Below are 24,229 nucleotides of genomic sequence, written 5' to 3'. Positions count from 1 at the left end.
TATTCAAATGCTAAATGAAACTTTTTGGTCCCATATTTATTCTGAATAAAATCAATCCATCTTCTCCATTCCAAGCTATATCTTTGTTGCGAATGGTCTTTCAAATATGCTGACATTTTTGCCATTTCTGCCAGGCTTCGAAACTTTTAAAGTCCACTCTTCTACAGCAGGCAAATCCTCCTGCTTCCAATATTGCGCTACCAAAAGTCTTGCTGCCGTTATTAAATACAGCATCAATTTAGTTTCTATAGCAGTACAGCCTATAGTGTTGTTGTTGTTAGTTGCGAAGTCGTGTCCGACCCATCGTGACCCTATGGACAATGTTCCTCCAGGCCTTCCTGTCCTCTACCATCTTCTGGAGTCCATTTAAGCTCACGCCTACTGCTTCAGTGACTCCATCCAGCCACCTCATTCTCTGTCGTCCCCTTCTTCTATTGCCCTCAATCTTTCCCAGCATTAGGCTCTTCTCCAGTGAGTCCTTCCTTCTCATTAGGTGGCCAAAGTATTTGAGTTTTAGCTTCAGGATCTGGCCTTCTAAAGAGCAGTCAGGGTTGATCTCCTCTAGGACTGACCGGTTTGATCGCCTTGCAGTCCAAGGGACTCGCAGGAGTCTTCTCCAGCACCATAGTTCAAAGGCTTCAATTCTTTGGCGCTCAGCCTTTCTTATGGTCCAGCTTTCACTGCCGTACATTGCAACTGGGAAGACCATAGCCTTGACTATACACACTTTTGTTGACAGGGTGATGTCTCTGCTTTTTAGTGTGTTGTCTAGATTTGCCTAGGCTTTCCTCCCGAGGAGCAAGCGTCTTTTAATTTCTTGACTACAGTCCCCATCTGCAGTAATCTTGGAGCCCAGGAAAATAAAATCTGTCACTACCTCCATTTCTTCCCCATCTATTTGCCAGGAATTGAGAGGGCCGGATGCCATGATCTTGGTTTTCTTAATGTTTAGTTTCAACCCAAGTTTTGCACTCTCCTTCTTCACCCGCAACAAGAGGCTCTTTAGCTCCTCTTCACTTTCTGCCATTAGAGTGGTATCATCTGCATACAGCCTATAATAATACCCAGCAAAAATAATTATGGAGAAAACTTTTTATCTTTTTCTTAAATATCTTCTGCATATCCCACCAAATTTTAATCCAAAAAAAGCTTTAACTTTTTTTACAAGTCCACTTTGGGGAGGTTTTTTTTTTTTTAAAAAAAACAACAACCCAGGTGTGGAAGGCGCAGGAAATCAACGTCATGAAACCATCCCAGACCCCCTGCCGCGCCCCCCTCCCCCCCCCAACAACAACTTTTGTTTTCCTAATGAATGGAAAACCCTTAACAATTACACAGAAAAGAAAAAGAAGAAAAAATCCGAGGGCGGGGGGGGGGGGAAAAGCCGCGGATGGAACTTTGGAGTCTATTACTTATTCATGACTGAGCCGCGCCTCCCAGCTATTACTCGCAACCAATGAGAAACGAGAGAGGCAAAGGAAGGCGGAGGCGCCCTTGGGGGAGGGAGGGAGGGAGGGATGGATGAAGTTTGGAACTGGCTCATCAGAAGACAAAAAGAAAAGAAAAAGGCGATTTGCGCTGTGATAGTAGCAGAAGAGAGAGAGAGAGAGAGAGGCGAAGGCTGTTTGGCTGATAAGGCAAGTTCAAATGGGCGAGAGGGTTGTAGGGAAGGAGAAAGCTGTTGTGATCAACTCTAGCTTAGGTGAGGAAGGCACGGGTGGGAGAGGGTTTGTTGGAGATCTGGTGCAGGAAGGGCTGATTCCTTCCCCCCCCTTTCAAATGACACATTGATTACAAAGGAGTGAATCATGTTGTGAGGAGTGCACAACCATAGTCTGAATTTGGATGGATCTGTAATGTCTGCGTGTGTTTGAGGAGTTTAGTAGGCCAGGGCTAAAAGAGGGACCTTGGGGTGTTGAGCTTAAGCGACCGCAGTGAGGTTCTTGAGACCAGGCTATAAATTCATGGTGGTTTAATGCTAGCTAAGTCAAATAAATCTGCCTTTCCCAGCCTGAGACCTTTCGTTTGCTTGGACTACAGTCCATTATGTTTGCGCATCATGGAGGGGAAGTTTTTGTATGTAGAGGGTTGTGTGAAGCAGGAGGTGAGTGGTGGGCAGGTGAATGCCGTTGTTGAGTGCTTTAAAGGTGGTTGTGAGAATTTTTTTTTTGAGTGAGAGAGATGGGAACTGGAAGGAAAATGCTCCGCCGACTGAGAATATGGAACCACACAAAATTGTAAAAAGGCATCTTAGTTGTGTTAGTGTATTTGTGCATTTGGACAGCCCAGAGATAAGTGTCCTTGAATATTGCCGAATAAGGGGGCTTTCAAGAAACTGAAAACTAGTTTGTGAAAGTCCAAATGCTTTTTCTAAACATGCATGTAGGAGAGCACGATTGCGCGCACAATTTCTGGTGCTACTTAATATAATTATGTGGAGTTATATAAGTGGCACAGACTGCAGAGACACCATGTGCATAATGAATATAGCACTGTCTGAAATGTTTTATGAATTGGGGTGTGAAAAAGTGGGGCAAAAGACACCTCATGTTTTCAGAGAGACATGTCTATGAATCTAAATATGGGTTGTCTTCAGTTTTATATTAGAAATTGAAGGGTATAAGTACAGAAATAATTGTGGTGAACACATGCAAAGTAACAAGCAGGGATCTGCAACAGAACTGAATACTATATTCCATATCTTTTGGGAGAAATGTGGGGGAAAAAGGGAAATAACAATTTAATAGTGTAGTTAGCTATTTTAAAATGGGGATACTCTGCGAAATGCGCAACTTGCATGAGAATAAATGTATGAAGTCTGTTAGCTCTTCTGAGGAAAAGTTAGATGTGTATCGGCAAGGAAGCTAAAATGGCACCTCATGAGTTTCTGTGAATGTGGGGGTGGGTGGATAGAATCACTTACATCAGTACCCCAGGAAGTGACTATCTTTCGGAGAATCAGTGACACACTAACTCTGAAAACACAGCGCTTCCTCTTCTGCTTCGCTCTGAGATGTCTTACAAAACTTTTTCAGTGGTAGGGAAATTCTAGGCAGAAGTTATGATGAAAGTTCCCCTAGTTTTCTGAAGTACCATATCTTGACTGCCTGTGGTTTTTATACACCTGTTTTCTAAAACTTAAATTCTGGGTATGAAAGTAATAGCATTCTCCTGATGTTACTCCGGCAATTCCCATCCAGTTTTTCCCTATCACCCCAACTTCCCTCCTATTATGGACTCTCAATGTGCTCAGATCTCATTGGTTTGGTTTGTATTTATCTCTCCCACTCTTTTAAAAAAATAAAATCTTGTTTTCATACTATTTAGGTTTGGTATTTCAATAGACCTTGGGGTTCTACAAGCTTCTAGTATTTTCCTCTCCTTATGCTTACACACATCCATGTGCAAAATCAGAGTTTGATTTTGCTCTTAGTATATAGAACCCTGTTGATGAACACGGGAAGGTCTGTACAGTATAGTTACATTTCTAGGGCAGCTTTCATCACTCGGATACCCGGCTAATGTGTTGGAAGAGAAGAACTGGAGAAGAAAAGAAATCTTCAGCCTTGAAGAAAAAAATGGATTAACTTTTATTAATAAATTAATAAAATGGAAAATTATGAGAGTTGAAGTCTAACAGGCCTGGAAGATGTCAGGTTGAGGAATGCTGTGATATGTCTCTAAATATAATTTAATGTCTGTGAATGACTTATTTCAGAGGTTGGGCAATGCCCATGTTTCAGTTGTCATGAATTTTCACGGGCATCCTAAGAATATGTGTGTGTGTGAGAGAGAGAGAGAGAAAGTCAAAATAAGATCCCTTCCTCTTTTTTATATCATGTGCACAATATATATAAAAAAGGTTTTGATCAGTTTCTGTTACCCTTTGGCTTGTATTGACCAATTCTGTGGAAACTCCTGACCCATCGGCAGAAGGAAGAACAACGTGTATTCTTCAGGAGCAACTTGATATACCTCAGATTTCTTGAACCTGGCAATTTTAAGATGTTGCCTGGTTGGGGAATTCTGGGAGTTAAAGTCCAGAGAGTTTAAAATTGCCACGTTTGAGAAACATTCGTGTACAGCCATGTTCTGTCATTGCTGCACCTTGAGCTGTTTTCAAAGATACAGCCACAATGTCTAGTTGAAAAAACCCTTCAAGATTCAACTTAAGGGTGCGACCTGTTAATCATTTGGAAACAGCTGGCAACTGTCATTGTTATTACCAACAAACTGTGTCTTCCTTGTCAGTGAATAATATTTTCTTACCTTTTTCAAATAATTTCTGGAATCTTGGAGCTAGCTTCTAGTTCTCTGGAACCAAGTGGGCCATTGCTGTGCTCTCACCCTGCAGATTTCGAGGTTACAATACAGGTAGTTCTCAACTTACAACGGTTGCTTTAGTGACCATTCAAACTTACAACGGCGCTGAAAAAAAAGTGACTGACTGTTTTCCACAGTTATGAGTCTTGCAGTATCCCCATCGTCACATGATCAAAATTCAGATGCTTGGCAACTGACTCATATTTATGACAGTTGCAGTGATCACCTTTTGCGACCTTCTGACAAGCAAAGTCAATGGGAAAGCCAGATTCACTTAACAACCATGTTACTAACTTAACAAATGGCAATGATTCACTTAACAATTGTGACAAAAGGTCATAAAATAAGCCAAAATTCATTTAACAACTCTTTCACTTAGCAACATAAATTTCAGGCTCAGTTGTGATCATAAGTCAAGGACTACCTGTAAAAGCCTAGACTCCCAATTTTTAGATTCCTTCCTCTTTTTTTAATAAAGTCCCTCAGGAGATGTTCTGGATATTGCCTATACCAGGGGTAGACAACCTTGGCTCTTTTATGACTCGTGGACTTCAACTCCCAGAATTCCTGAGCCAGCTGGCTCAGGAATTCTGGGAGTTGAAGTCCACGAGTCATAAAAGAGCCAAGGTTGCCTACCCCTGGCCTATACTGATGTAGATGGAGCTTGGAAGGGGAATGTGTCTCAGCTAACACAGAATAAAACTCAATGGTTTTTTTTTCTCCCTCCAACAGGAAGAAGATAATGTCTCACAAAGGATGTCTCAGTGTTACAAAATACTTCCTCTTTCTCTTCAACCTTTTCTTTTTTGTGAGTACATGGCTGGGGGCCAGTTGGATAGCCAGCTGGAGAATTATGATTTCCAGCTAGTTCACGAAGCCGTGTTTATGCAGGGTGGGAAAAGAGGAAAGAACGGCTACTATATGTAGATGTATACTTTTTTAAACAATCAAACCAAAAATCTCTTCCCCCTTCTTCAGATCCTTGGAAGTCTGGTCTTCGGCTTTGGCTTATGGATACTTTTTGATCAAAATAATTTTGCTTCCACACTTGGTAAGTTTCCATCTCTCTCAGAGACGGGCCTCCTTCTCTAAATAGCGTAGAGAACTTATGATTATAATTGGGACTGGAAAAATTCATTGTCAAGTGGTGCAGTCATGGGACCACACCTGATTTTATGACCTTTTTTGCCATCGTCATTAAATGAACTATCGTCCTCGGGGTTTTTTATTAGTTTATAATATAAAATACAAAAATACAAAGGAAAATGTTAGGAAAATAGGGAAGGGAGAAGGAAAGGGAAAGGTGTAGGTAGGGAAAGGGGGAAGGAGAAAGAAAAGGCGTTGACTTCCAACTCCCTTTGGTACAGTAAAATAAGATAATAGCATCAAACCTCAGCTTTTTACTTTTACATAATAGTATAAACTAGCCACTTCTGTAACAACAAATCTAAATGGTAAAACCCAAAATCAAATTTTCATTTTTTTTCCACCTCAAGCAGAAGTGGTTTCCAAGTAGAAACAAAAGTAATTGTGTGTTTTTTTCTTTAATGAAGGCAGTCAATTTAGCCATCTCTGTTTACTGCATCAGTTTTTGCAGCCATTCATCCATTGTGAGAATCAAAGTGTCCTTCCATTTTTGTGCATAACGTAATCTTGCTGCCATCGACATATATAACATCAAAGTTTCTAAAAGAATTTCCATTTCTCCCCCCCACACACACTATCTTGCTTGTTAAGTGAGATGTGTGATCTCCATTTTCCAGCCTTCCTAGCCAGCTTCCCCATTGACTTTGCTTGTCATAAGCTGGCAGGATGGTGCAACTGTTGTAAATACAGGTGAAACTCGAAAAATTAGAATATCGTGCAAAAGTTCATTTATTTCAGTAATGCAACTTAAAGGGAGAAACTAATATATGAGATAGACTCATTACGTGCAAAGCAAGATAGTTCAAGCCGTGATTTGTTATAATTGTGATGATTATGGCGTACAGCTCATGAAAACCCCAAATCCACAATCTCAGAAAATTAGAATATTGTGAAAAGGTGCAATATTCTAGGCTGAAAGTGTCCCACTCTAATCAGCTAATTAAGCCATAACACCTGCAAAGGGTTCCTGAGCCTTTAAATGGTCTCTCAGTCTGGTTCAGTAGGAATCACAATCATGGGGAAGACTGCTGACCTGACAGTTGTGCAGAAAACCATCATTGACACCCTCCATAAGGAGGGAAAGCCTCAAAAGGTAATTGCAATAGAAGTTGGATGTTCCCCAAGTGCTGTATCAAAGCACATTAATAGAAAGTTATGTGGAAGGAAAAAGTGTGGAAGAAAAAGGTGCACAAGCAGCAGGGATGACCGCAGCCTGGAGAGGATTGTCAGGAAAAGGCCATTCAAAAGTGTTGGGGACTTTCACAAGGAGTGGACTGAGGCTGGAGTCAGTGCATCAAGAGCCACCACACACAGACGGATCCTGGACATGGGCTTCAAATGTTGTATTCCTTTTGTCAAGCCGCTCCTGAACAACAAACAACATCAGAAGCGTCTTAACTAGGCTAAAGAAAAACAGACCTGGTCTGTTGCTCAGTGGTCCAAAGTCCTCTTTTCTGATGAGAGCAACTTTTGCATCTCATTTGGAAACCAAGGACCCAGAGTCTGGAGGAAGAATGGAGAGGCACACACTGCAAGATGTTTGAAGTCCAGTGTGAAGTTTCCACAGTCTGTGTTGATTTGGGGAGCCATGTCATCTGCTGGTGTTGGTCCACTGTGCTTCATTAAGTCCAGGGTCAACGCAGCTGTCTACCAGGAGATTTTGGAGCACTTCATGCTTCCTTCCGCAGACGAGCTTTATGGGGATGCTTACTTCATTTTCCAGCAGGACTTGGCACCTGCCCACACTGCCAAAAGCACCAAAACCTGGTTCAATGACCGTGGGATTACTGTGCTTGATTGGCCAGCACTCACCTGACCTGAACCCCATAGAGAATCTATGGGGCATTGCCAAGAGAAAGATGAGAGACATGAGACCGAACAATGCAGAAGAGCTGAAGGCCGCTATTGAAGCATCCTGGTCTTCCATAACACCTCAGCAGTGCCACAGGCTGATAGCTTCCATGCCACGCCACATTGAGGCAGTAATTGCTGCAAAAGGGGCCCAAACCAAGTACTGAGTACATATGCATGCGTATACTTTTCAGAGGTCTGACATTGTTCTATGTACACTCCTTGTTTTATTGATTGCATGTAATATTCTAATTTTCTGAGATTGTGGATTTGGGGTTTTCATGAGCTGTACGCCATAATCATCACAATTATGACAAATCACAGCTTGAACTATCTTGCTTTGCATGTAATGAGTCTATCTCATATATTAGTTTCCCCTTTTAAGTTGCATTACTGAAATAAATGAACTTTTGCACGATATTCTAATTTTTCACATTTCACCTGTACATGTCTGTTGCCAAGCATCTGAATCACAATCACATGACTGTCACAATGCTGCAGCAGTTGTAAGTGCAAAGATCAGTTATAAATCACATTTTCAATGCCATTTTGATGTTGAATAGTCACTAAGCGAATGGTTGTAAGTCAAGGACGATGTAGCTCTTTTTCAAAAGACTTATGCTTCTTTGGACGTAGGCCCAGTAAACCAGGCTTGGTTCTTCCAAACATTTCTGTCAGCTGAGGAACAAGGAAAGAATAGAGACTGCTTATTATTATTGACTTCTTTTCTCTCATTTGTACCTTTTCAGTTCTTGATTGTTCTGATCTCTTCCTTCCTTCCTTCACAGGATCCTCATATTATGCTCTCAAAATATGGTCCTACATTTTCTCGGGTGTGGGCATCCTAACAATGTTATTAGGATTTCTTGGATGCTTGGGCTCTCTCAAGGAAATCAAGTGTATGCTAGGATTTGTAAGTAGCTGGGTAGAAGCTGTGGGCCTCTGTTCTGTTGCTGTCTAAGATTGGGAAATAACATTTATTGGGTTCAGTCAGGTAGGAACATCATGTTGTTCCTGTATCCAAAATGATGCTCCTCTTAAATTATTATTATTATTATTATTATTATTATTATTATTATTATTATTATTATTTAAAAAGCACTATAAATACTTCACCAAATGGAACACGTTTTGAAAGATTTTGGTGATCTTTTAAGGAAGACAAAAGCCTTTTGAAGTTTTGAGATGAAACATTTAAGTTCTAAGAAATTTGGTGGGCAATTTGAGAAGAATATTTTAACCATGTGATGCAAACGTGTGGGATAGAGTTTAGGGTGAGAAAAAGTTGCCAACTCCTGGATTAAAGCAACAAATTCTGGAAACTAAGATTTTTTCTGGAAACTGGATCTTCAGGCTAAGACAGTGAGGTAACATGAAAGCGAGGAATTCCTGCACTTGAAAGACTGTGAATAATCTTTCTGTGGGGTCACTTGGTGCTCTCTGAGCATGGTCGTTTTCTTGCAAATGTTTCATTGCCAAACTAAGTAACTTCATCCATGACTAATACTGATGATGTTACCTAATTTGGTAATGAAACGTCTCCAAGAAAACTACCAAAATCAGACAGTAACAAGGATCCCACGATCAACACCGAACTACAAAAAAATCTATTCGGTTGGAATCATTACCCTATAAAACAACAGAAAAAGCTGATGTACTTTATTTGGAGGATAGGTGTAACTGTGCTGACACTTCAATTACAACAGACATGTCAAACACAAGGCCCGGGGCCCGGATCCGGCCCCCGAAGTGGTTTCATGTGGCCCGCGAAGCCATCCTGGAAACAGTGAGGGAACGGCCCCCACTGCCTTGGCCCTGGCCCAGAGACCCTCCTCCTGCCAGAGACCCTCAGATCTGTCCCGCTCCTGCCCAGGCCCCCATAGGCAACCTTGATGCGAACGATGTAGAGTTGGCCATGCCCACCCAGTAGGCCATACGCACTCTAGCCACGCCCACCCAGTAGGCCATGCCCACCCTGGCCACACCCACCCAGCCCCCTGAGGGCAACCGCAATGCTGATGTGGCCCTCAATGAAATTGAGTTTAACACCCCTGAATTACAAGAAGAATTCATGAATACTATATGTGGACATTTCATCTTTAATATAAGACTGATATATTGATAAAACGATGGCACAGCATTCTAGTTAATGAGTGGCTCAGGGGATCCCTCTACACACGGGTAGAAATCCGGTTGGGTACCTTTTAATAACACAGCAGAATAAAGGCAGAAGAACCTGTATAGTTCATGATGTGGTAATTTCCCAAGAGGCTTTTGTAGTGGGAAATGCAGAAAGGTAATTAGGCTGTGTGGTATTTTCCCTTTGCCGTGATATATTCGGTACCTTGTGATTTAGCTGCAGATGAGGTTTCAATGTTTACAGGAGTTGTTTTCAGTTTTTAATGACGGCTGCTAGATTTTTTTTTAATGGCGATTACTTGGAGGTCGGGTATAGCATGTGTCTGAATTTTAATAATGCTTATCAGATATAGGCAGAAATGCAGATTAAAAATAAATTTAGCGTGCTTGTTTGTAAGAAACCTGAAGAAACGTTCATGTGAATGAATGAATGAATGAATGAATGAATAATTGATACCATGGTGACGTTGAGTGATTTTGTTGGCCTTTTCTCTCCATCAATAGTACTTTGCCTTCCTGTTGCTCCTGTTTGTGGGTCAAGTCACCATTGCAATCTTGATACAGACACACAGCAACACGGTAAGCAGTGTCGTAAATCAGAAGGTTTCTCATAAAATGCTCATCATACACCTATTTCAACAATGCTTCATTCTACCAGGAAGGATTTTCTCCCCCTTCTCATTCCCTTCTTTTTTTTAGTTTTACCCCTAGTCCTTGATCTGGTCTACATACTGGATAACAGCCTTCCCCAAGATCATGCCCCTTGATTGCTGAATGCTTCTTTGCAGATACAATGGCCCACGTATGCAAGGGAGTCTACTGTTCTCTAGATCAGGGGTCCCCAGCCCCTGGGCTGTGGGCTGTTCAAAACTGGGCCGTGCAAGTGGCGGGCGAGCGTGCAGAACCTTTCCCTCTCCCCCACCGCCAAAACTGGTCCGCAAACCCAGAATGGTTAAATCTAGATGTTAAAACCCACCAAAATAAATAAAAGATTTGCTGGACCAAAAGAGATTTGTAATAAAGTATCTGGAGAGAAAGGTATTTCTAAACTAGCTCACTACTTGCATATCCTGGTTTTCCATTTACAAGAATTCCTGGGGAGAAAACAGTGTGATCCTGTAATGTGATCTGAAATATAATACTGTGTTCCACCATTTTGCAACTTTACTAGCTAGACCAGTGATGGCGAACCTTTTAGAGATGGAGCGCCCAAAATGCAACCCAAAGCCCACTTATGTATTGTCGGGTGCTGGGTGGGCGTGGTCTATTGGGTGGGTGTGGCCAATTGGGTGGGTGTGGCTGCGGTGGTAACAGCAGACTGGGTGGGACTAAAAAGTTCAATCAATCAATTCCAACTTTGCAAGATCTTTTTTCCCATGAGAAGTTGAAACTGATTGAACCTTTTTTTTTTTTTGCACACGGCAGCGGAGGCCTAAAGCGAAAAGGTTTTTATAAAACCCAGCTGAAGGCCTTGGACTGGGGCGACGGCGTGTGTGCCCACAGAGAGGGCTCTGCATGCCACATATGGCACACGTGCCATAGGTTCGCCACCACGGAGCTAGACTAAATCCTTTCTCTTTTTTTTCTTTTTCCTTTTCCCTTTCTCTCTTTCTCTGCCAAGAACCCAAAAAATGGGTGGGGGAGGATAACTAGGGCCTGTGAAAGAGAAGAATCAATTTAGACTCGATATTTCTGTGTTCTTCTCTTAGTGACTCACAGATGTGGGGTGGCATAAGAGAAGATCTGTGGCAGGGTATATAAAAGAGTGAGAGAAAAGATAGATAGATAGATGATAGATAGATAGATAGATAGATAGATAGATAGATAGATAGATAGATAGATAGATAGATTTGTTTGTTGTCACTGTGTGTTGGGGGGAGAGAGCACAGGGGGAGGCTCAGCTAATCTCAATGTACACATGTTGTACTTTGACAATAAAGGTTTATTTATTTATTTATTTAGATAGATAGATAAATAGATAGATAGATAGATAGATAGATAGATAGATAGATAGATAGATAGATAGATAGATAGATAGATATAGGTATAGGTATAGATATAGATATATAGATATAGATATATAGATATATAGATATATATAGATATATCTTTTCTCTCACTCTTTTATATACCCTGCCACAGAGAATATATATATTCTCTCCAGGAGTAAATGTGATGTTGGTACATTATGATTTACAAATCATGTGATTTGTTAATTAGAAAAATGTCTGCTTTTTGCCACTCTTTTTTTATCTGGGCTTACACTACAGCCAAAGTTAGCCGTAAATAAACTTCGCATCCTCTTTGGTTTGAACTTTTGTCCACTGAGAGTAGAGTTTGGGCAGAACCTCCCATTCTACTCCAAATAAAGGTAGTCCTTGACTTACAACAGTTCATTTAGTGACCGTTCAAAGTTACAACGGCACGGAAAAAATGACTCATGACCATTTTCCATACAACCATAACAACCGTTGCAGCATCCCCAGGGTCACATGATCAAAATTCAGGCACTTTGCAATTGACTCATATTTATGACGGTTGCAGTGTCCCAGGGACAGGTGGTCCCCTTTTGCGACCTTCTGACAAGCAAGGTCAATGGGGAAGCTGGATTCCCTTAGCAACAGTGTTACTAATTCAACCCCTGCAGCGATTCGCTTAGCCACTGGGGTAAGAAAGGTCGCAAAATGGAGCAAAACCCACTGAACAAATGTCTCGCTTAGCAACAGACATTTTGGGCTCAATTGTGTTCGTAAGTCGAGGACTGCCTGTAAATGTAATCCAGATTTTATTCCTGGTTTGTTTGTTTGTTTTGAAAGAAATGGGCACCTGCTTTTCTGGCTTTGAACCAAGTCTCATCTGTCAAGGAAGACTTGTCTCCTCTTCTCCACCCTGGGAGGACTCCAGGGAAAACAGGATGTTGATCTGTCACTGCTAGATGCACCTTTGTTTTTACATATGATATAAAGAGCCTAACCAGGTTTGCTATTCCTCCCACATGCAGATCAGTTCGACAGTGGCTGGGCACGTCAAAACCATCATTACAGGCTATGGAACAAACGCATCCCTTTCAGATCATGGTGACAGCTGGGATTTTGTGCAAGAGCAGGTCAGCTGGCTTCCTGTCATGTCACTGTAACAGTAATGTTAGTTTTTCCATCCTTTACCTCCATTGATGTGATTCTTTGGGGACATACTTGGCTCTATGTAGGGTGATTCACATAACATGCTAAGCCATAAGGTGGTTTGTTTAGATTTGGTGTGCCTGGTGTGCTGGGTGGAGGTAGCCATACGGCTTGAAAGTCACGCTACGTGAATTTTTCTGGTTGATTGACAGGGTGAAAGCCATGTTGTTGTTGTTGTTGTTGTTATTATTAATAATAATAATAATAAAATTAATAAAATTAATAATAATAATAATAATAATAATAATAATAATAATAATAATAATTTTATTTGTATACTGCCCTTCTCCCGAAGGACTCAGGGCGGTGAACAGCGCAGTTCAGCCATAATACAGTCAACCTACAACTGAACTTAGTTCGTTCATCAGGTATGGCTATGATGCCATATTTACTAATATTGATTGCATATATAAGTAATGCTGTGGTGGTACAATGGTTAAAATGCAGCATTGCAGGCTAATTCAGCTCCCTGCCAGGAGTTCAGTCCTCACCGGTTCAAGGTTGACTCAGCCTTCCATCCTTCCGATGTCAGTAAAATGAGGACTCAGGTTGTTGGGGGCAATATGGTGACTGTGTAAACCGCTTAGAGAGGGCTATAAAGCACCGTAAAGCAATATATAATCATAATCATAAAGTTGGAAGGGACCTTGGAGGTCATCTAGTCCAACCCCCTGCTCAGGCAGGAAACCCTATACCATCTCCGACAAATGGCTGTCCAATCTCTTCTTAAAAACTTCCAGTGTTGGAGCATTCACCGCTTCTGGAGGCAGGTTGTTCCACTGGTTAATTGTTCTAACTGTCAGGAAGTTTCTCCTTAGTTCTAGGTTGCTTCTCTCCTTGATTAGTTTCCACCCGTTGCTTCTTCTCCTACCTTCGGGCGCTTTGGAGAATAGCTTGACTCCCTCTTCTTTGTGGCAGCCCCTGAGATATTGGGACACTGCTATCATGTCACCCCTAGTCCTTCTCTTCATTAACTAGACATACCCAATTCCAGCAGCCATTCCTTATATGTTTCAGCCTCCAGAACTCTAATCATCCTTGTTGCTCTAAGTCTAAGTGCTATTGCTATACAGCCTGCTTTTCTCCGTATTGGAGCTCAAGTTGGCATAAATAAGAGCAGTTGCTCTCAACCTTGGCAACTTGAAGATCAGTGGACTTCAACTCCCAGAATGCCCCAGCCAGCATGTTCATTTTAAGAGTTCCAGAAGTTGAAGTCCATACATCTTCAAGTTGTCAAGGTTGAGAAACATAGCATAAGAGATTTTATGGAGTCTCCCATTTAGGCATGGACCAAGCTCATATCTGCTTAATTTCAGCAAAGTTGTGCCAACCCTGTGCTGGGGAACTCTCTTCCTCTAGTAGTTTTTTTTCCTGTTGCAGGATAAAAAGCAGTGATTTTCTTAAAATGGATGATTCCAGTACACAGAGAGGAAAGTTTTTGTCTCTCCAACCATCTTCTCTTTCTCACTGTCTTCAATCCCATCTCTTTGTCTTAGTTCCAATGCTGTGGCTGGACAGGCTGGACAGACTGGATGGAAAATAGCAGAGTCAGAAATGCCTCCAAGTTTCCATGCTCCTGTCGTAACACCTCTGTTCTACATTCAGCCAACAACAGAACAACTGCCAAGCCGCCCCTCTTTTGCCAAGCAGAGGGACAGTTGCCAATCAACAATAGAGTGAGTAGCCCACACATTGTTCCTCGGGTTGGGGGGGGTGCACAATGCAGTCTAGCCCCTTTGGATACTTGTGGTGACCACGGCTGCATTCCTCTGTTGACATAAAACAGTTTTTAAAAAACTTGACCCAGATCCTGCAGGGGAAAAAATCATGGAATGCCAGCATTCTCTGTGCCCACCAGTATTTGTATCCAGAATGTTGAGGCAGAGCCTTGGTGGAGCAGTGGGCTAATGCCTCCTTAAGTAACACCAGATGCCTGCCATTAGTGCAGGTTCGAGTCCCACCAGGCTCAAGGGTTGACTCAGCCTTCCATCCTTCCGAGGTAGGTAAAATGAGGACCCAGATTGTTGGGGGAAATAAGCTGACTTTGTAATAATGCCGCTTGGGGCCCCCCGAAAGCCCTAATAAGCAGGCATATACATAGAATGAAGGCTACTGCTAAGCACATTGATTTGTGCTTCTTAGACTGTAAGCCGCCCTGAGTCTTCGGAGAAGGGCAGGATATAAATGGGATTTAAAAAAAAAAGTTGTTCAAAAGGGGGCAGGGAAGTGATTGTAGGACAGTGTCTGAAAAGGATGCCAGTTCTTGCTCATCGGGGAGAGAGGGAGAATTTGTGCACAAAATTTTAAGCTTGCCACGTTCGTTCTCCTGTTTAGTTTCTGAAAAGAGATGGCTTAAGAGGCAATTGGGTACGGCGGATGGTTGTAAAATAAAAAATAAAAAAATACATAGGAAGGAGAGCATAGATGGAGCGGCTTATTCCAATGCATTTGGGAGATGCCAAATTGAGGGGAACTGTAATAGATCTTCCGGTAAAAGATCTTCCAAAACAGGGTGCCGTATATTGATTGATTGATTCCAATTTTGAGACTGTCCAACTCCTTGTCAACTGATTGGCTTACAAATAAACAAAACATAGAAAACGTGGCAAACGAGAAGAGCAAAACTAAGCTAAATTAAAAGGGAACACCCACCCCCACCCCACCCCACTGCCCCAACCATCCTGTCTGGGTGAATATCCAGGGTTTTTTTAGTGATTTCTGGAACATCATAACAGCTTTTGTCCAGTTTGGCAGTCTCTAGGCGGGTGGTTGATTTGATGGTAGCCAGAAATAGGACCGTTCAGAATGAAAAAAATATTTTTTCCCCTATCCTATCCACTTATTTTCATGTATTGATTTCCATGTCACCATGCCATTGCACCTCGTTCTTATTTTTTCCCCACCATGAAAGAATAGAATTAACCTACTTGCAAAAAGCAGTTGTACAGAAGAGAATTACACACTATTTTGGGACCATAGTTGATATATCCATTTGATTGTTGTTGTTGTTGTTAGTTACGAAGTCATGTCCGACCCATCGCGACCCCATGGACAACGTTCCTCCAGGCCTTCCTGTCCTCTGCCATCTTCTGGAGTCCATTTAAGCTCACGCCTACTGCTTCAGTGACTCCATCCAAGCCACCTCATTCTGTTGTCCCCTTCTTCTATTGCCCTCAATCTTTCCCAGCATTAGGCTCTTCTCCAGTGAGTCCTTCCTTCTCATTAGGTGGCCAAAGTATTTGAGTTTCAACTTCAGGATCTGGCCTTCTAAAGAGCAGTCAGGGTTGATCTCCTGTAGGACTGACCGGTTTGATCGCCTTGCAGTCCAAGGGACTCACGGGAGTCTTCTCCAGCACCATAGTTCAAAGGCCTCCATTCTTTGGCGCTCAGCCTTTCTTATGGTCCAACTTTCACAGCCATACATTGCAGCTGGGAAGACCATGCATGGCCTTGACTATACGCACTTTTGTTGGCAGGGTATCCATTTGATATAAGTGTTTATTTCTGAGTAGCATGCATTTCTGCCTACAAAAATGGTATGATAAAATGAGAAGCCATTGTGCATGATTGTAAAGGTAAAGGTAAAGGTTCCCCCGCACATGCGTGCTAGTCGTTTCCGACTCTAGGGGCCGGTGCTCATCTCCGTTTCAAAGCCAAAGAGCCAGCGCTTGTCCGAGGACATCTCCATGGTCATGTGGCCGGCATGACTAGACGCCAAAGGTGCACGGAACGCTGTTACCTTCCCACGGTAGTGGTCCCTATTTTTCTACTTGCATTTTTTATTTTTTATTTTTATTTTAATTCCATTTATATCCCGCCCTTCTCCGAAGACTCAGGGCGGCTTACAAGCTTAGCAGTAGCCTTCATTCTATGTATATGCCTGCTTATTAGGGCTTTCACACCCCCCCCAAGCGGCATTATTACAAAGTCAGCTTAATTGCCCCCAACAATCTGGGTCCTCATTTTACCTACCTCGGAAGGATGGAAGGCTGAGTCAACCTTGAGCCTGGTGGGATGCGAACCTGCGCTAATTGCAGGCAGCTGGTGTTACTTAAGGAGGCATTAGCCCACTGCTCCACCAAGGCTCTTTTACGTGCTTTCGAACTGCTAGGTTGTCAGAAGCTGGGACGAGTAACAGGCGCTCACTCTGTTACGCGGCACTCAGGATTTGACCCGCCAAACTGCCGACCTTCTGATCGACAAGCTCAGCGTCCTAACCCACTGAGCCACCGCGTCCCTCCTGTGCATGATTATAATAATGCTATTTAAAAAGAAACGAAGAGTACTGAGAACAAAGCCTCTAGCCACAGCCCAGAATGGGGGTTCTAGCTTATAATGAAAGCCAAGTCTTATACCTCTCCTAGCCCGCAACAGGGTAGGGCTAATCAGATCTCGGGGTTACGTTATTCCAAACAAGCAACGGAGAAGACTCTGCATCTCAGGCCTTGTGAGCAGCCTCCTTAAGGAAAAGGGCTTGGAGTGAATCTCTTTGGATGGACACAAGCTACCGTTGCTCTTGTAAACATGTAGGCCCTTAGCCGTAAGAGGTATCGATTTCAGCCTCTTTCTGCTGAGTCCTTAAAACGAGCAGCCAGTTGGTGCGGGAGTGATGAAAGGAAATAGGTATACATACATTGCAAAAGTAATTTGTGGGACTCGATGCTTCCAGCTGCCTGCAATTAGTGCAGGTTCGCATCCCACCAGGCTCAAGGTTCCATTTAAAAAATGGAAGTAACACAATCGATTGCAATTTTCTAAAACAAACTACTTTTAACCTACACACACTCACACACGCACACACACACACACGACTGTCTTCCAGCCAATTCAGAAAGTCAGTAAGGAGAACAACCGATTCCCAGAAAGGTAATCTCCACACATGCTCATAGAGAAGGCTATTTGATGTCTCCTCCAGTTGTGTTGGACTACATTGGCCATCACCCCTAGGAACCATTGGCTGTGCTGGTTTGGAGTGATGAGAATTGTTATTTCTTGCATTGTTTTGTGCGAAAGCTCACAGGAGCTCCACAGAGGATCTCCTTTTATGTTAACAAGTAACCGCTGTCCAAGTTTGGGCTGAAAGAGTGAATGGCCCAACAGCCTTGGTGGAGCAGTGGGCTAATGCCTCCTTAAGTAAAACCAGCTGCCTGCAATTAGTGCAGGTTCGAGTCCCACCAGGCTCAAGGGTTGACTCAGCCTTCCATCCTTCCGAGGTAGGTAAAATGAGGACCCAGATTGTTGGGGGCAATTAAGCTGACTTTGTAATAATGCCGCTTGGGGGTGTGTGTGTGAAAGCCCTAATAAGCAGGCATATACATAGAATGAAGGCTACTGCTAAGCTTGTAAGCCGCCCTGAGTCTTCAGAGAAGGGCGGGATATAAATGGAATTAAAATAAATAAAATAAATAAATATGGAGAAGGACAGTGCCATGGGTGTTTCTGAACATTAGTAAGCGAGATTCGTAAAGGAAAGGACTAGCAAAGGCAAGGCTAGGGTCAGAACACAGAAAACAAAGGTGAGGTGTTCTTTCCTGATTTGTGTTTGTGTGTGTCTGTGTGTGTGTGAGAGAGAGTTTTTTGGCTATATCTGCTGAGCTGCAATGTGGGAGTGAGCGAGATGTGCCTTATAACTGATCTGACAAGGGTTGTCCTTGGAAGTCCATCTGATGCTCCTTCCTTTTTAATGTATTTTTGTCCATTTGCAGGGCTGCAGGGAGAGTGTCCAAACCTGGCTGAACAATAACCTCATCAGCATTGTAGGGATCTGCCTTGGGATTGCTCTCCTAGAGGTAAGCACTCCTCAGTGACGACTGGGTACAGCTATTTTTCTACCAATAGAAATGTGGAAATAACAACAGGGATGTGCAAATATTGATAGGTTTGGAGACCTCCCCAAATCATTACAATATAAAATCCTATAAAGGCCACCCTTTCATTCTCCGGAATATTAAGCTAAATATTTATTCTTTGATGCTGTTTTCATGGAATTCAGATTTGCGTTGTTTTGAGATCTAATTTTTTTTAAAGCATCCAATAGTCCTATAGCTCCCTGAGTACTTTGCTGTTTGACGATGGAATGATCCAAACGTGGGTTTCTTTGTTTTTTCTGCCTGGCTAAGGTGCCATTATATTTCTGCCATCAAGTCTCCCTACCAATCTACTCATTCCGAGCAGGAGGCATTGCTGGTGGACAGCTGAAATGTTTATATGTGCTTGGTTGTGAGTTCATTACGTGATCAAGAATTGAGGTCTTTATCTCTTCATCCTGGATCTTTCTTGTAGTTCCTGCAGCTGCTGTGCATGTTGCTGGTCACTGCATTAGAACACAAGGACCTGCATAGAGGTGACACCCAGGAGATCCCTAACAGGTGGCTAAAGGGAGTGCATAGATGCTTCCAGCTTTCTGCCATGCCTCGTTATTTGTGTCTTCCTACGTTGGGAAGGATGTGTTACTTCTTCTCTGTGCATGTCCTTTTCTGTGTGACCTGTGTGGCTCATGAGTGCAGTGCAGGGACTCCTGATTTTTCTTGGGTGCAAGCGTTGGCCAGGAAAGCTGCTGTCATCCCCAAACATCCTAGTGTCATGCTTGTGTATTTGCAGGGAAGGTGCTCAGCAAAAGTTGTGCTTCTGAGAGATCCCATACCAATCCTTGTGAATTCACCTAGTCCATTTCCTCTGTCTGGCACTCGACACATCTGCTGGATTATAATGTAGAGTAGCAATTTTAGAAATGTGATTTAGGCCAGAAAGACTTGGGATCAAGTCTTTAGGAGCCATAGTGGTGCAGTGGCTAGAATACAGTATTGCAGGCTAATTCTGCTGACTGTCAGGGGTTCGATCCTCACCGGCTCAAGGTTAAGTCAGCCTTCCATCCTTCCAAGGTCAGTAAAAAGAGGACCCAAATTGTTGGGGGCAATATGCTGACTCCGTAAACCTCTGAGAGAGGCTGTAAAGCACTGTGAAGCAGTATATAAGTAAGTGCTATTGCTATTGCTATCACGTTTACTCTAACTGTAGTTTATTGGCTAATTTTATTTATTTATTTATTTTAATCCCATTTATATCCCGCCCTTCTCCGAAGACTCAGGGCAGCTTACAATCTAAAGCACAAATCAATGTGCTTAGCAATAGCCTTCATTCTATGTATATGCCTGCTTATTAGGGCTTTTGTTCCCCCCCCCAGCAGCATTATTACAAAGGCAGCTTATTGCCCCCAACAATCTGGGTCCTCATTTTACCTACCTCGGAAGGATGGAAGGCTGAGTCAACCCTTGAGCCTGGTGGGACTCGAACCTGCACTAATTGCAGGCAGCTGGTGTTACTTAAGGAGGCATTAGCCCACTGCTCCACCAAGGCTGTTGGGCCATTCACTCTTTCAGCCCAAACTTGGACAGCGGTTACTTGTTAACATAAAAGGAGATCCTCTGTGGAGCTCCTGTGAGCTTTCACACAAAACAATGCAAGAAATAACAATTCTCATCACTCCAAACCAGCACAGCCAATGGTTCCTATGGGTGATGGCCAATGTAGTCCAACACAACTGGAGGAGACATCAAGAGCCTTGGTGGAGCAGTGGGCTAATGCCTCCTTAAGTAACACCAGCTGCCTGCAATTAGTGCAGGTTCGCATCCCACCAGGCTCAAGGTTGACTCAGCCTTCCATCCTTCCGAGGTAGGTAAAATGAGGACCCAGATTGTTGGGGGCAATCAAGCTGACTTTGTAATAATGCCGCTTGGGGGGGGGGGGGTGAAAGCCCTAATAAGCAGGCATATACATAGAATGAAGGCTACTGCTAAGCTTGTAAGCCGCCCTGAGTCTTCGGAGAAGGGCGGGATATAAATGGAATTAAAATAAAATAAAATAAAATAGCCTTCTCTATGAGCATGTGTGGAGATTACCTTTCTGGGAATCGGTTGTTCTCCTTACTGACTTTCTGAATTGGCTGGAAGACAGTCGTGTGTGTGTGTGTGTGTGTGTGTGTGTGTGTGTGTGTGTGTGTGTGTGTGTAGGTTAAAAGTAGTTTGTTTTAGAAAATTGCAATCGATTGTGTTACTTCCATTTGTTTTAAAGAAAAGCAAACACAGCCGTTTGTGCTGTTTTGTAAGATTTATTTTTTTTAAATGAACTGGCTTATATCCTAAGGGCCTGGATTTTAAAGAAAGAAGTAGTTGAATGAATGAATCTTTATTGTCAAAGTACAACTATGTATACATTGAGATTAGCTGAGCCTAGAGGAACATAGTGTTTTTCTGATATTCTCCAATGAGAATCAGATAGATTTGGAAAACCCATGAAATTAATCTAATTTCTGATACGGATCTAAATTTAAAAATGAGAGATGCCTGCAGTTCTTTTCCAAAGGCCCCGAAATGAATTCTGCTTCTTTCACTATCCCTCCTGTCTGTACTTCTAAGGCCATCCAAGAATTGCTTTTTAACCTTTGGGCCTTTTTATGGGTAAGCCATGCCTGTGGTTGCAGCCCAAACCTTTAGCTTCTTCCAGTGTGCTTTTGATATGCTGACTGCTGGGTATACGCATATGCCCGCTGTGTTTCTCAACACCTACGCACCCTACCCTTGGCACAGGTCTAGGCATGTCTGAAAAGGCGACGTGTTGATTTGCTTCCCAAAGTGATGCTTGAGCCCCTGGGATACGTTGGTGCTACTCCTTAATTCTCCCTCGTTTCTGAAACCTCTTCCCATTTTTATAATCTTTTAAATTATTTCACATACCTGCTGCACAGGGACATCTACCTGGAGTTCTGGCAAGGTAATTCATTCCAAAGCATTGTCAGGCCTGAATGTTCCTTTAGTACAAATGTGTCAGTGTCCACCATGCTTTGTTTTCCCCACCCTATCCCACCTTTGCAGGTTTAATGTCTTGCCTGCATCTTCTGCTGTTGCAAAAAGAGCTTTGCTACCCCCCCAGGGCCAAAATGAAACATGTCATGGTGGGGGGGGGGGGCAAGAACTACAGGTGTTACAGTTACTTGAGCACCAGTAAGGAGAACTGGAGAGGGCAAATGCAGCAGAGAACAACAACAACAACAAAAAGCAGTTTAAGAGAGACTCAAATGCTACAGGGCAAAGACTCACCCCTTTTTAAGCATTGATAGTCATCTTCCTTCCTTCCAGCAAGATGTATTCTATAGGTCGGTTAGGCCACCTCGGCTCTTTTATGACTCGTGGACTTCAACTTCCAGAATTCCTGAGTCAGCTATGCTGACTCAGGAATTCTGGGAGTTGAAGTCCACGAGTCATAAAAGAGCCGAGGTGGCCTACCCCTGCTATAGGTCATTCTGGTTTCCGTAGCTTCTTTCCATCGTATTTACTTTCCCTGTGGTGGATTATATTTCAAGAATCCCGCAGCCACCCTTAGCATTGCTGATCCATGGGTCTGGAGAGCACCCAGATAAAGGAAAGCACTTCAAGGATAATGGGGACTGTAGTTCAGCAGACATGAAAGGCACCTGGTTGGGTTCAATAAGGATTCAGAGATAGGTAATGTACTCATGAGTTGTAATTTCAGAGCCTAGGTCTAGACCAGGGGTCTTCAAACTTGGCCCTTTTATGACTTGTGGACTCCCAGAATTCCTCAGCCAGCATGTCTGGCTGAGGAATTCTGGGAGTTGAAGTCCACAAGTCATAAAAGGGCCAAGTTTGAAGACCCCTGGTCTAGACATTATGGCTTCTTTACAACCTATGGACTTCAACTGCTGGGCTGGCTGAGGAATTCTGGGAGTTGAAGTTCACAGGTCATGAAGGGGCCACAGGTGGCACGCATCCAACCTTCCCAGTGCAATGGATTCCCAACTTCCAGAAAACACAAACAGAAATACTGGAGATTGAAGTCTAACCAATCTGAAGGTTATGGGATCAAATTGAGAATCTTATATAATCTTATTTTTAAGTTGCTTTGCAAACTGTCCCAAACGCGGAGTTTACCTTTTCTTATGATAGAAGTGTGGTTGCTGTTTCTTTTATTAAAATCTCTCTTTTTCCCCACAGCTCTTCCTCATGATGGTATCGATGTTTCTGTGTAAAACCACTGGTCCCAACTACGACAAGCTTGCTCGTTATTCCTAGGCAAACAAACTTTGGGGGGAAATGGCATTGAAGAACATTCCGTCTTATTTAGACATTCCACCAGGGTTTTAAAACTGTACATTATAGAGCTGCAGTTATGTTCAGCAAGTTTACTATCTCACTTTCTTGTCCTAATTGATCCAGTCTTGGAAACTGAGATGAAACTTTCAAGAATCAGAGCAACCAATAAGAAAACAGAGTAATATGAAACAGGGTTTTACCTTCAGTTAGTTTAAGATAATTTAGCTCTCTAAAAATTATAGCCGTATTGGCTTTTGGCTTCACATAAATCCCTAAAATAAGGTAAGAGTTCTATGTTTTTATATTGCATTGCTCTGGAATGCACAGATTTTAACAGCCAAGTTCTGGTCTACTTTTGCATGAGAACTATTTAACCGTAAATTACTTATTGCTAGGATCTGTCAAATACAACCTGGGAAAAATTATTTGTTAAGAGCATATTTATATTATGCATTCAACACTGCCCCCAAATCCTTTAATATGGCTGTTTTAGAGGTAAAGCTAAAAAAAATACTTTTTTAAAAAAAATGAAACTCGCACTGTTATTTAGTTAACAGTTCGGGCTGTGAGTTAAGGGCGGGGTTGACCCACCTGATTGGACCAAGAATTTTTGTATCCTTCCTGCAACCATTGGGGTGTGATCTATTCAGCCAGATTTCAAACATTCTCAACCCTACGTAGGATATAACCAAACTTGAACGTTCTGTGTTCTACGCTACCCTTGACGTGTACTTTAGTATTTAGCCTTTTGTACCGCGATCTTGTCTTGATTTGGTTGAATTAATCCATGTTGAAAGCAGCTCAGTTAAGAGGGCTGCATTTCTCACGTATGTTTGGACTAAACTGTTCCGTCACAAGTCTTTTCCTCTTGTTGGAGAAAAGGCACAAGGAACCCGAAGTCCATCTGATAGTGTTCGTTGGTGGCTCCTAAGTGTCCCAGCCTTTATAGACAGTGGTAAGGAATGTTGAGTGACAAGTTCCACAGCACTGAATCTGCAAACCTTTGGTGGAGCTCATGACCGCTAGCTAGTTCAGAGGCAGGATATACCTGGTCTGGAATGTAGCAAGAGGTCTGTTTGCACTGGGAATGTGTTGATATGGCCATTGACACTTCTGTGGATTTTTGAATGGTGCCTCTTTACTGCCCCCATCTCCCCAGCAGGTGCAAATGAAGGCTTTATTGAGCCCCCAAAATTGGACATGGTTTTGTGTTGCGCCTTGCACATTTACAAGCCTGTACAGGGGCAGATGAGAGAACTTTTTTTTTCTTTTTGCTTTTTTTTGTGGTATTTATATATTCAGCCTGGATGTTTTAAAACAGAAGTACAAAGGGGGAAATAGTTTGAGGAAGAGGATGCAGGTGGAATGAGGTACCTATATAATTTCACCTCCTTTCTCAACTTACTGTGGTTTGTTCTTCACAGAACTGGGGTTTTTTTTAAAAAAAATTCTATTTTGTAAATAAAAATGGATCCATCAACA

The 24,229-nt window shown here is 42.6% G+C and overlaps 1 protein-coding gene across 7 annotated transcripts; it reads left to right on the top strand.

Annotated features, from left to right (window-relative positions):
* Positions 1 to 1,553: 1,553 nt before the first annotated feature.
* CD37 (CD37 molecule) lies at positions 1,554 to 24,229 on the top strand. 7 transcript variants are annotated; one of them, XM_083377237.1, is made up of 10 exons: positions 1,554 to 1,637; positions 5,056 to 5,131; positions 5,302 to 5,374; positions 8,109 to 8,233; positions 9,964 to 10,038; positions 12,461 to 12,565; positions 14,138 to 14,317; positions 18,347 to 18,430; positions 18,924 to 19,009; positions 22,649 to 24,229. In XM_083377237.1, exons 2-10 carry the CDS (start codon positions 5,066 to 5,068, stop codon positions 22,659 to 22,661), a joined length of 807 nt encoding a protein of 268 aa, XP_083233363.1. In that variant the 5' UTR covers positions 1,554 to 1,637; positions 5,056 to 5,065; the 3' UTR covers positions 22,662 to 24,229. The 7 variants fall into 7 exon arrangements, with proteins under 7 accessions (XP_083233363.1, XP_083233364.1, XP_083233359.1 ...); XM_083377238.1 differs by lacking the exon at positions 18,924 to 19,009; XM_083377233.1 differs by lacking the exon at positions 22,649 to 24,229 and having other exon boundaries at positions 18,924 to 19,882.

The sequence above is a fragment of the Vipera ursinii genome (assembly GCF_947247035.1).
Source record: "Vipera ursinii genome assembly, chromosome: Z".
Classification (NCBI taxonomy): Eukaryota; Metazoa; Chordata; class Lepidosauria; order Squamata; family Viperidae; genus Vipera; species Vipera ursinii.
Note: the sequence above shows the minus strand (reverse complement) of the source record. Positions and strands in the feature narration are given on the sequence as shown.